The sequence below is a fragment of the Phragmites australis genome, chromosome 9 (assembly GCF_958298935.1).
Source record: "Phragmites australis chromosome 9, lpPhrAust1.1, whole genome shotgun sequence".
NCBI classification, from domain to species: Eukaryota; Viridiplantae; Streptophyta; class Magnoliopsida; order Poales; family Poaceae; genus Phragmites; species Phragmites australis.
The window spans coordinates 15,543,366-15,555,981 of NC_084929.1; the positions used below are offsets into that span (position 1 = coordinate 15,543,366).

At 40.7% G+C, this 12,616-nt stretch overlaps 1 protein-coding gene across 4 annotated transcripts; it reads right to left on the minus strand.

Moving 5' to 3' along the window:
* Positions 1 to 6,566: 6,566 nt before the first annotated feature.
* LOC133928675 (receptor-like protein kinase FERONIA) lies at positions 6,567 to 11,983 on the minus strand. 4 transcript variants are annotated; one of them, XM_062375114.1, is made up of 3 exons: positions 11,827 to 11,983; positions 11,485 to 11,632; positions 6,567 to 9,696 (listed from the first exon to the last, which is right to left on the minus strand). In XM_062375114.1, the coding sequence occupies exon 3, from the start codon at positions 9,498 to 9,500 to the stop codon at positions 6,831 to 6,833; it is 2,670 nt and encodes an 889-aa protein (XP_062231098.1). In that variant the 5' UTR covers positions 9,501 to 9,696; positions 11,485 to 11,632; positions 11,827 to 11,983; the 3' UTR covers positions 6,567 to 6,830. The 4 variants fall into 4 exon arrangements, with proteins under 4 accessions (XP_062231098.1, XP_062231096.1, XP_062231095.1 ...); XM_062375112.1 differs by having other exon boundaries at positions 11,485 to 11,675; XM_062375111.1 differs by lacking the exon at positions 11,485 to 11,632.
* Between the last annotated feature and the right edge of the window lie 633 nt (positions 11,984 to 12,616).

A 12,616-nucleotide genomic window follows, 5' to 3' on the forward strand; every position in this document is an offset into this window, starting at 1 on the left:
AGACATTGCACCTCTCCAACAAGATCCCCAACCTCTATACTAAGCCCAACTACAAGATCAAGGTTAAGAGCAATCACTACAATCTCAAGAAGAAGAATAATGGCAAGGTAGTTGCACACAAGATTGGGAGAAAGGATTGAGGGTGGAACTAACTCATTGGGTGCCCAAGGAAGTCATCACCAACATAAAGGGGCCCCAATCAGTTTGGGTTCCAAAGAAGATTTGAAGCCTACGGATTGGCTAGGGGGAGTTGGAGACTTGGCTTACAAGATGAAGTGAAGATTCAAGAATGCAAACCAAGTCTACAAGTTTGGGGGCTTTGATTAAGATCATGATCATCATATACCCAACATCCCCCCATTCAAAGGCAAATGAAGTAAATGTAGCTAGATTTATGTTCATGCATTTTATTTTGCATATAGTTCATTTGCCTTGTCTAGGATTGCATATGCATATTTCAATTTATTGCAATGCCTAGTGTAAGTCTTTCATATGGTAGGTTGATTAAGTTTCTCTCTGATCAATGAGCAACCTATATGATTTATTAGTGGTAGACTTTTTCATAGAATTTTCCTACAAGTAATATTTCTTTGTGTGCCATGAGTCCAATCTATAGGATAAATTCCCTATTGTCATCAATGACAAGTGCAAGTTTCTCACAAGTATTCAAAACTTGTATGCACTCATTTAGGGGGAGCATATCCTATGGGTTATGATTTTGAGACTAATATGTTTTGCAAGTGATATCGATGCTTATTGGATTCAATTGGTATCATTGTCAATTTATTCATACATTTAAGCTACCTTATGCATAATACGGCGTAAACTTCTCATATCTACATTTTGTCTAATTGTGCATATGCTTTGTTCTCATCATATATATGCACACATATAGGGGGAGTTTAGATCATATTATGTGAGTTTCATGAGTTATGATCCATATTGTTTTACTTCAATTGATATCCACATAACCATTTGGATTTCTACAAGTGATATCATTTTTATTGGATCATGGTTTATGAAACTCTCTCCCAAATGTGCTAACATTTTCCCTTAAGTTCACCTTGTGCTTGTAGCCCTTTTTAAGATTGTTGATAAAGGAGGAGAATTTTGATGATCAAAGCAAAGAGGCATGACGATTGACAATGGGGGAGAATTGTAGCTCTTGCATGGTCAATCAAGGGAGATAGTGGCCATGGAGAAAGGGGGAGAATTATCTTCATTTTAGCCACAACAATGGGGCACTACGTGGTAAGAACAAGCATCCAAGTCAAGAGTAAGGCCTTTGGCTATTTACAATTGGTATCATTTTCGATTTGCCTCTTGCTTTGGTTGTGTTGTCATCAATCACTAAAAATGGGGAGATTGTAGCGAACATGCCCTTAGGGAGATTATAGCGGAACATCATTAGGGCATGTATGTAATTTTGGTGATTAATGATAGCATAGTCAATAGGACTAATATGTTTGTCAAGTATATGTTTTAGTAGGTCTCATGGATGCAACAAAAGAGAAGGCACTGAAGCCAGGACAAAGAGAGGAATGAATGGGATTTGTTGTAAAATTTTTGACATGATCAAATGTGATGGGTTGAAAATTGTACACACCGGACCTTCTGGCATTCACAATTAAAATACTCTGGTGTTCACAAAAATAAACACGCCGGATGTTCTAGCATTCACAAAATGAACATGTCGGGCTATTTTTGGAGGGAGGTTGCAGATGGCTTGGTTGGCATCGTATGCACGCTGGATGTTCCGGCATTTAAAGAGGACATTACGTCGGACCTTCCGGTGTTCACAAAAAAGGTGGAGTTCCAACGGCTAGTTTTTAGGGAGTACACACCGGATGGTCCGGCGCTTGTAATATTGCACATATCGGATCATCCGGTGAGTACAACAAAATGTGACTATTGGAGCAACGACTAGTCTGTGAGGTTGAGACTATAAATACCCCTCCACTCAATCATTTGATGAAGTCTGAGTGTGCTAGAGTCCAGGAGAGCCCTTGGACACTTGAGAAGACATCCAAGCCACAATAGTGCTTAAAGTGGTCATCCAAGGCAATTAAGCACAAGATTAAAGAGTGATAAGTGCTTATAGGCCTAGAGAGAGTTGTAGCTAGGTGATGTGGCTTTGAGAGGGGATCAAGGAGTGATCCTAGCTTGTACCAAGATATGCCGACGTCTTGGAGTCTTGGTGACTCGCCGGCAACTTGAGCCGGAGTTACTCAAGCTTGTTGACCCTCTGACTTGGTGTGGAGCAGCGACAAGGCATGTATACAGGGACGCAGAGACCCTTGCCTTGGTGGCTCAAGCTCCGAAATGATCACGGCGGCAAGAGACCGAAAGAGAGGCTAGATGTGAGACCTTTCCTTGGTAGCTTTATGGCTCATCCAGCTTGAGATCTTGCCTTGGTGGCTTAGTGGCTCAAGAGACGTGACCGGGTGCCGACCGAGAGCATACCCTTGATGGAGCTCCAACGTGGACTAAAGGTGGTATTCATGCCATCGATACTACACGATAAAAATCTCTTGTGCCGAGTTTGCTCTTTCTACTGTCTTTACGATTCCGCATTCACATACTTGCAATTTACCTTTGCGCATTTACCTTCCTAGAGTAGTTTGCTAGGATTGGCTATAGGTTGCAAATCTCTTTGTTCGGTACAGTAGACACACTAGATAAATCTAGAGCACATTTAGATATAAATATAGGTTTATCTTGTAAAGTTTTTGGAGCCAATTAGTTTAGGTTAGTTTTTTAAGTGTGTTAATTCACTCCCCTCTTAGGACGTCACCGATTCCTTCATTCTCTTAAGTAACCATCTATGATAATAGCCATCCACATCACCTTAGATAGCAAAAACCATATGTGATGTTTTATGACAGAAGGTTCCTATACATGAACTGTGTGATGTATTCTGAGTTTTCCATTCTCATATGAGACAGGAAAGTTCATGGGCAATAGGTCGTTGTGTGTGATATAGGTGAAGGACAAAAAAAAAAACACCAGTGACATTGCCCACCACCACCAGCCACCTCCACCAACAGAGGACAATGCCCACCTCAAGGCCTCTCATGCACAGGAGCAAGCATTGAACATGCCATGAAGGACAAAGTTGGGCTCTCTACCAGGGATGAAGGCGCCCATCGCTACCAAGGATGAGGTGGCCAGGGAAAAAGATGGCAGGGTCGTCTCCGTCAAGGATGAGGTTGCAAGTGAAGAAGATGTTGGGGGCCTTCATCACCAAGGACGTGGCCGAGGATAGGCAATCACCCTCAAGGACGAGGAGATTAGGGTCATTGCCCCTGAGGATGACATGGCCAAGGCTGGGGATGTTGCATTGGGGACGATGAGGCCCGGCCCTGGCCATTCTCATCGAGGATGACTATGTTGTGGAATAGAGTGGTGGCCAGGATTGAGCATTTGCGAACTCTAATTGGCCTTTTATATTAGGGTTTGGGGGGATGTGGGTTGTTTGGGCCTAAAAGTTGGGGCTATATAACAGACGTTTTCTTATAAAAACCATTTGTGATATCTACAATCATTGACAGTTTCATACCAAATGGTCTATGATATGTCTAATCGCATACAATTTTAATATCAATCTGTTTGTGATATCAAATTCTTTGTTTTTTGTAAGTTTCACTGGCATTCTAATACATTTACAAGCAAAAAGCTACATTTCATAGCTACAGTCTATTATAACAGTGGAAGGTATATTTACAACTTAAAGGTGGTACATTTACAAGTCCAAATGGAGCAAAATATGGCTCGTTCTTCCCCCGATAAAGCCAAAATGAAGACAGGGCATTGTTGTCCTGGCTGCCACCTCTAGCTAGCTATTTTCTTCTACTAATGTCTAGCTAATACTAATACTTTCTACTCTACTGATCCGTCTACCTACTCTTGGAGGCTAGGGTGTCGCCATTGTCCTTAGTTGATAGAAGCTTAGACCATAGCAGGCTACTGTCGTCATCATTGGCATCCTCATTAGTGCCCTACTTGTCGCCGTCACTGCCATTCTTGTCCTCATCTTTGTCATCGCCCTCCTCCTTACTCATCCTCGTTGTTGTGAAGATGGTTCAGAAAAAAAAAAACATTTACTGATTATGGGTCTATCGCATATGGTTCACATTAAAAGCTGTCTAGCATAATATCGCAGATGCTTCACACTAAAAATCACCTGCGATGGGATCCGACGACAAAAATAGACGGTTTATTTCTAGAACCATCTGTGATATCACTACAGACAGTTCGTTTCTAGAGTCGTATGTGATGTCTCTAATCGCAGATGGTTTTCCCACCAGCACATAGTTCAGTATGAGGACCATTTTATCATAATCAGTTTTGATTAACCAACTATGATATCCTATCGCCTTTGTGGCGTTATGTCTTAGTGGGAAAAATAACTGATGGTTGGATGCTAATGATTAAAGATGCATTGTTTATTTTTATGATTTTGGGAGCCTAATAAGATACAATTGTTATCTGTGACACAAAGGAGCACACAAATGGTTAGCCAATTCAGAAGTGAGGAGATAATCTCTTTTTTTTATAAAGGAAGCTTTATTGATCTTAGAGTTACATCAAGATAATACAAATATAAAAAAGTTCACTTCCGGCTCGTACATAGCACAGATGAACACGGACAAAAAATGAGCAAAACAAAAGGAAAGAAAACAAAACGATGGCTAGCTAGTGGACTAAGAAGAAGCTCTAATCGAAAATCTAGACTGTCATCCAAATTGAGTAAAGATCTCTTTGACTGCCGGTTCCAAAAGAGGCCGACACCATAATAAACTGGTGCTCCTGCTATTGCAATACTCCCAAGAACGGAACAATCACGTACAAATAAAAATAAAATGCAAAGGAGAGTTAATTTTCCTTCTATTAATGACTACATCATTTCTGTATAGCCACAACGATAAAAAAACATGCAGCTGCCACTACAATTATTTTGTCCTTCCAATGCTTACTAATACATCGAAGCCAATTGCCAAAGAAATTTGGAACATTTTTAGATGAGTAGAGATTAAAAACCACTTGAATGATAAGCCATACAGATCTCACAAAACAGCAATAAAAAAGATATACTTAATCATCTTATTTTTATAAAAAAAAATAACACTTTTGACTGACTTGTCATTGAAAAGACAAACTCGTAATGAACAATAAACTAAAATTTCCAAAATATCCTGGGAGGCGTGCAACTTGCAACGCCCTAAGACATTGCCGTCAGTCGTTCAGGGCTTGTCACCAATTGGGCCCCAAGGATACTGCCCTTCCCATAGCACGATCGTTGTTCGGCTATATCGTCAAGCTCCTGATGCAAAAAGAACAAAGAAAGGTGTTTGTAGAGCAGAGAACATAATCAAATATTTTGCGGTACCCTGAAATGAATACCTTTGTTTCTTTTAATCCGATGGCCCAAATTGAGAATCATTATGAGATGAATTTACTTCTTCATACTCACTGTCACTAAAACACTGTCAATGCCGGTTCAAAAACTGGTAAACGACATTGCACAATCTACGGTGACAGTCGGTCCTCAAATCGAGTTTTTTTTTCTGAAAAATCCAAAAAAATTCCCACAGAAGTACTCACCTATGTTATGTATGCGGTCACCCATCACAAGTAATGCAATTCTTGACTTAGTTTTTTTACAGCCGGTTCTTTCTGATGGAATATTACTACCAATTCTTGATATAAATCGACAGTGATTTATTATTACGGTTAGTTTTTAAAGAATCGAAAGTGATAGAGGGTCATGGTTGGGTGTTTTATAGTAGTGATTGCCAGGTGGAGTTTTAGAAGTTTTAACTAATTTTGACCGTCAGATTAAAAGAAATGAATGGCCCATATTCAGTTAAGGGTACCGTTAAAGAGCTTGGAACAATTCTATCTCCCATAGAAGAATATCTTGCTGGGAAAACTTGGTAATTACTGACTTAGTTTCCACCTTGTGAATAGGATCAGCTAGCAATTAAGCATAGTACGTTCAGTCAATGTCCAATGAATGGGAGGTAACAGATAATGAATGCATTCATGAAACGTCCAAGACTCGAGGATTTCAGCATGGATGAGATAAGCACTTAGCACAAGAGAACTTTTCGATTTCATTGCAAAATGGATACATAATTTTCATTTCCCACTAACAATAATCACGCTGCTCTTCCTGGCATGCCTTTGTAAACAAGAAGCTCATTGTCCTGTGAGACATTGTCAGATAGTATTCAAACAATGCACTGTCATGTATTCTCTGATTTCTTTTACATATGGCAATGCCTCACAAGTCAAAAGTGGCCTAGAATCACAACGTAGGTTCTCTGTATGTATTTACATGACACAGATGGTCACACTCGCACCAGCAGTTTTTCCCCATCCTGCACTATAATTACTACGGTCTGATCATCAACTACTAACACAGGAACATAGCCAACAATAGAACATTATTGCACTGAACCAATTGCAAATGGGCATTTGAGTGCAAGAAGCCAAGAACTGAACATGCTGATTTGCATTTGTTGCACTCAGTTACCCATTTGCACCACCTGTCTCCCAATTCGTTTACTATAAAGGAGATTAATCTCACAGAAATGAAAGAAGCAGATGTCAAAGATTACAAATTCATCTGGAAGTGAAAATAGTAACTAGTATCTCGAACAGGAGACAAACATATAGAGTGTCCTAAATGGCTTCCTTACAACATCAGAAGAATATATATATATATAGAATACTATACTAGTTCCTTATATCATCTGCCACATAGCTGTACCAAGGTAAGTTAGAATATGTAGAGATTAACTGCAATTCTAGCTTCCAGTTCGGTTTCATCTGCCACCTGGATTCATGAGCTGTGAGAAGACACTACTTGGGGTCAGACCATCCGATTCCGTACTTGTGATGCTCCGTCCTGCGATGCTCATTGTGGTTGATGTGGTAGTGATAGTGTCCGTCAGTGGTTCATCTGAGTGAATACTGGGTACAGTAAGTGGTGAAGTATTCGATGACGTCCCCTCGGTGAGGCTGCTACTGTTCTCTGCACTCTCCTGCAGCTGGAGTGCAAATTCAAGGTTCCAAAGGACATCGCCCATAGACGGCCTGTCAATGCTGTGATCAGCCACGCACTTCACTGCGGTTTCTGCAAATTTCATGAAGCATTGGGGGGCAATTTTCCCTTGGAGATATGGGTCGATGATTTGCCCGAGCATGCCTTTCTTCTGGCAGTGCAATGCCCAATCAGCAAGGCTCACTTGCTCCTTTGGAAGCGAGGGGCTCAGGGCAGGACGCGCAGACAGGACCTCAAACAGCACAACTCCAAAAGAGTAGACATCAGATTTCTCAGTGAGCTGTTGACGCCGGAAATACTCAGGATCAAGGTATCCGAAGCTTCCCTTCACAACCGTGCTCACATGGGTGTTATCAACATTCGGACCCGTCTTCGACAGCCCAAAGTCAGAAACCTTAGCTATCCACTTCTCATCCAACAATATGTTAGTGGTCTTGACGTCTCGGTGGATGATGGTCTGCTTTGCACCTGTATGCAGGTAATGCAGCCCCTGAGCTGCGCCAATGCAGATCCCGAGCCGCTGCTTCCATGAGAGTGGTGGGTTCTTGGTGTTGTACAAGTGCTCCCTAAGGGTTCCATGGGCCATGTAGTCATACACAAGAATCATCTCATTCATATCCTCACAATACCCAATCAACGACACAAGGTGGCGGTGGCGGAGCTTCGATAACATCTCAATTTCAGTCTGGAACTCATGAACACCCTGCTCAGACATTGGGTTGCCACGCTTGATTGCCACCTTTGTGCCACTATCTATCTCTCCAAGGTACACATTCCCAAAGCCACCTTTGCCAAGGAGGAAGGCTTGATCAAAATTGTTGGTTGCAGCCTGGATTTCACCAAATGAGAAATGACGGCAAAGATTAGATGGCAATGTCGATGTGTGGCTCCGAGAGGTGGCCGTCTTTCCTGAGGTGTTTGATTGTGACTTGCTGTAATCAGTGAGAGGAGTCCAGCGACCATCATCAGATTTATCAGATTCCTTTGCTACCTTCTTCTTTCGTCTGCAGATGATGCAAACACCAATACAAGCAATTAACAGCACAGCAAAGCCACCAACAGCTCCACCAATGGCTGGTGCGGCAGAACCCTTTGAGTTTCCTCCACCTGGTGTCCCATTAGGTTCCACAGGCGATTGTAGAAGGGGAGGGTTGAGCCCAGCAAGACTGTTATTTCCATAATTCTGTAACTTGAAGACCTCAAGACCATTCAATATTGCATCGTAATACTCTGGTCTTGTCGAAAGATCAGGGTGAAGTGCGACCCACAAGTCCATCTGACCGGAGCCAATCGTGAGGATAGCATAGTCCATGTACACTGTTCTGCCAATTCCATTGCTCCATGCAATGACATCCATTTGCCGTTGTGCTGTCTGGTTGTTGATGTAGATAAAGAACGACCTTTGATTGACCTTGGTTATCGGGTACTGGATTTCACAGAAATGGAATCTTAGAAGGTAGTAGAATCCTGCATCAACTGGTAAAGTCCATGTAAGGTTGGAGTTCAGGTTGATCTGTGCATTTGGTCCCATTGACCGTGCTGTTGCGTAGACATCAACTGGTGCAGTGTAATTTGGTACACTGGGTGTATACGTGATGGTAACATTTCTGTCTTTCCCAAAGGCCACCCCATAACCAGCATCATTTATGTAAGGAGTGTCATCATCCCATGAGCGGTAAAAGTCAACATCACCTTGTGGAGAGATGAACTGGCCCCCAACATTGAGCCGGTGCATTGTTTGGAACCCCGTTGTAGGATTGATAGGGAATGGATCAGGGTTTCCACCATTGGTTAGTGTTGGTGTTGGAGTTGTGAAGAGGTCCGGTGTGGGAACAATCTCAATCCCATTCACGAATGCATAAGAGCCATTCTGCTGTGTAGATGGGGAAAAGGTGACGTCTAGGTTGCCTGAAGTAACATTTACTGAGTATTCACGAACGAAGCTGGCAATATTAGCTGCCAAAGCAGTTTGGGAAGCATTGAAGTTGTCTAAAAGGACCAGATTGCTAGCTGTGACACCAAAGTAGGCATTTGCAGGAGCATAGTTGCCATAAGTGCTAGGATAGAAGTAGAGGCGCACGAACAATCTGCCTGGACTAACAGGGAAGGAGTAGGTGTAATTTGAAGTGAAGATGCGAGCAGTCATGTAAGGAACAGTAGAGGGTAGTGCAGGGTCTTGGTATGAAGCAGTGGCAGCAACGCCTTTCAGTGATGGTGCAAAGTTGGAACTATTGTCACTATGCCAAGTCCGATTATCAGCATCAGTTGCCGTCGGGGAGGAGGCTCCGCAATCTAGGTGGATCGGGCCAGAGACGGTAGAGTTGTTATCAGCCCCCATGGCGATTGACAGGATGCATAGCAGTGTGAGGCATCTGAGGGTAACTAGTAAGGTTGGGTGTGCCATTGCAGCGGTTGGTATCTCAAGAAACATATATGTTTGATGATCTATTTACTTCAGTTTTGCTCTAAGATAGCTCTAGGAACAGCTGAATCATGCCACAACATTGGATCTTTCGCTTTGGGGTTTTGAGAAAGAAAGAATCAGGAAAATTGGAGGGTGGTTGGGATATTTTTCTTATAGTCTCTGTTTAGTGACCAAGGCTGATTCAGAGAGATACGAGCTGGACCTGCAATAAGAATAGCAAACGAATACAACTTAAGTATATTGGATCTTGGCAGGATGAACAACAATAAATTGATGCGAGGAAGATATTTAAGGTCAGAGTTGTGAGCATGAAATTGATAGCAAATTGAAGGTTCCAGTGACAGTAGAAGTTACAAACTTTACACAAAGCACTAGGGAAAAAATGCTGCTAATTCTGCACATGAGAACAAATCCATCAAACATCGTTACTCGAACAGATGGTAGCATTTCTTTCCTCAGAAGAGGAAACTAGCAGTAAACGTTACTAGGCACCAGGGTTTAACTTACCTTACGTCGGTCGGTTATCGAGGTCGAGCGCTAATAAAAAATTCAAGATAACCGTGACAATCACGCGAAATTTGAATAAAATTCAAAAAAAAATTGTTTGATAATATTTAAAATTTAGGAAAAAATTCATAAAATTGACCTTTCAGTAACCGGTCGAATTGGATCGGTTACCGAGCGATTTTCTCGATCTATTGAGTGGTTTTCTTGAATTTTCCGCATTGTCGGTAACCGCTTGGTTTTATCGGTAACCGTTCGGTTTTAGATTTATCGAGCAGTTTTATCAATTTTCAGTGAAGTTCAACAAAAAACCCAAAAATTATCTCAATCTTGTAAAATCAATAACTAATTCATCTGAGTTTCAAATCAAGTGAAACAAATTTTGTTTGTTTTCTTGTAACATGATCTACATGATAAAAGTATTTATACTCATAAAAATATTCAAAATTTTCTGTGAGAAAATGTATTTGTTAAACAAAGTTAAATGCATAGTTTACTCTTTGCTAATCCAAAAATCATGAAACTATTTTTGTTAGTTTTTTTACATGATCCTATGTCTTTAAAAATACATGAACTCATGAATTAGTTATAGTAACATGCAGGATTGTGTGAATGTGTTGCGACTAGATTAATTCATAACTGACTCATCACACCTCAAAAATTAGTGAAACAACTTTTATTAGTTTATTTATACTATGATTTACGTAGGAAAAATAATAGTAGACACGAAAAAGTAAATTACAGTACTGTTTCTTAACATATTCACTTTATGCTTGTGAACATTGTAAAAATAATAGAGAAATTAATAAAACTCTAAATAAAGTGAAATAAATTTTAAAGAAACTCTTAAGATACGTTCTATACAAGAAAAATATGTGTTTGCATGTTAAACTTTTCCTTAACATGAGTTAATAATTGAGCCACACGTTTCAACTTTTTTCATTTTTTTTTCAAATTTCCTCTCTATAGAATATGATGTAAACGACATTATTTTTGAAATATTTTTTCACAGAAGATCTGAGAATTGTGCCTAGTTTTTCTAGGATTTTTTTTGCATTTTTTGAATTATTTTTTATTTTTTCAAATTTTTTGAATTAAAATTTGGTTATCATTCGGTTTCTGAAACTGAGCCGGACCGAGATGTCCGGTTATTGCGCATTTTAGTCGGTTATCGACGAATTTTTGAACCCTTCTAAGCACCACCTACTACGGTCCTACTGTATTGAAGGAAGCGACAAACTTTGCCAATAAATAAATAAAACTTACCAATTTGCCAAGGAAACAAAACCAATTCAAAGCAGGAAGGGAAAAGAATGACGACAAGTAATACTGCAGAATGATCACTTCATCTCGGGGAAGGAAACTGGAGCGAAAATTGCATTTCCTTTATCAATTTCCCTTGGAGGAACTCATACCCTCGCTAAGCAGATATCATACAAACAAGAATCTAAAATTCCAAGCTAACCAAGTGGCACACCCTCGATACCTACCACGCCTGAGTCCAGAACACCCAACAAGGATCAAGTATCGAAGAACTCAAATTTGGGGATTCCACAGCCAGCAAAAGGAGAGAGAGAGAAAAAAACTTGTTTGGACCCTTGAAGTCCAAGAACGGCACCACGGAGCACAGCCAACTGAAGCATGAACGGGAAGAAAAGAGTGAATGGAATTGGTTACCTGAGGAGGATTCGGGAGGTGGGAAGTAAGTTTTATATGATCTAGAAGGATTCGTGAGATTTAATTCATGTTATGTATTCCACGATTAAACACATATCATTATAAGAAAGAAGTTCTTTTATAAGACTAGAATTTATTTCTTGATTCTTACCGGTGCTCGCGCTGGGAGATGGTTGAATCCACGGGAGGAGCGACGAGCCGCGGTTGCTGCGCGTTTGGTGGGCAAAGCGATGAGAAATTGAGCGTGCGTTTTGCTCAAGTGGCGGACGTGGGTTGTGGGGGGTTTCGCACTTTGGCCGGCTCTGACCTGGTCTGATATGGTGGCGCGCAACAATGGTGCAGCAAGGCAGTGGAGGCTGTCAAACAGGCCCCTGCAGTATCCAAAATTGCTCTCCTTGTTGTGTTCCTCTTTCCATGGTATGAAAAAACGCAAAACACTCGTGCACATATTCGTAAAACTTCATTTTCTCATCCATTGATATTATCCTCCTAAATACGTTGAGAACATAAGGCCGCCGTACTTACTGCATGGAATCTTATTTTTTGGTCGAAGGTACTACATGGCATTCGATGGCCATAGAAAGATTTTCGCACAAAACTAATAATTATTAGGGTGTTTGTAGAAAAATAACTATTTAAAAAACTTTTTCAGAGCATTTACAATACAACAGGTTAAAGATACGCTGAGAAAAATAAAATCACTTTCCCTTGCCACACACGTGACAGACTATATGCTTATTTATTTGCATCAATACTTAAGTACTCACCTCTGTAATATAAGAATCAGATTAACAGCTAGAGTTAAGTGAATAGATATCTCAATAAATATATAAAATCAGATCTTATAAAATTTACTTTTCTATTCTTACGAGTGCTCGGACTGGAGGTAGTTCAATCCACGGCAGGAGCGACGATCGGCGGTTGCTGCGCGTTTGGTGGGC

What these genes read in the sequence shown, in the direction of transcription:
- LOC133928675 (XM_062375111.1), bottom strand. Translation starts at nt 9,500, where the DNA reads ATGTTTCTTGAGATACCAACCGCTGCAATGGCACACCCAACCTTACTA.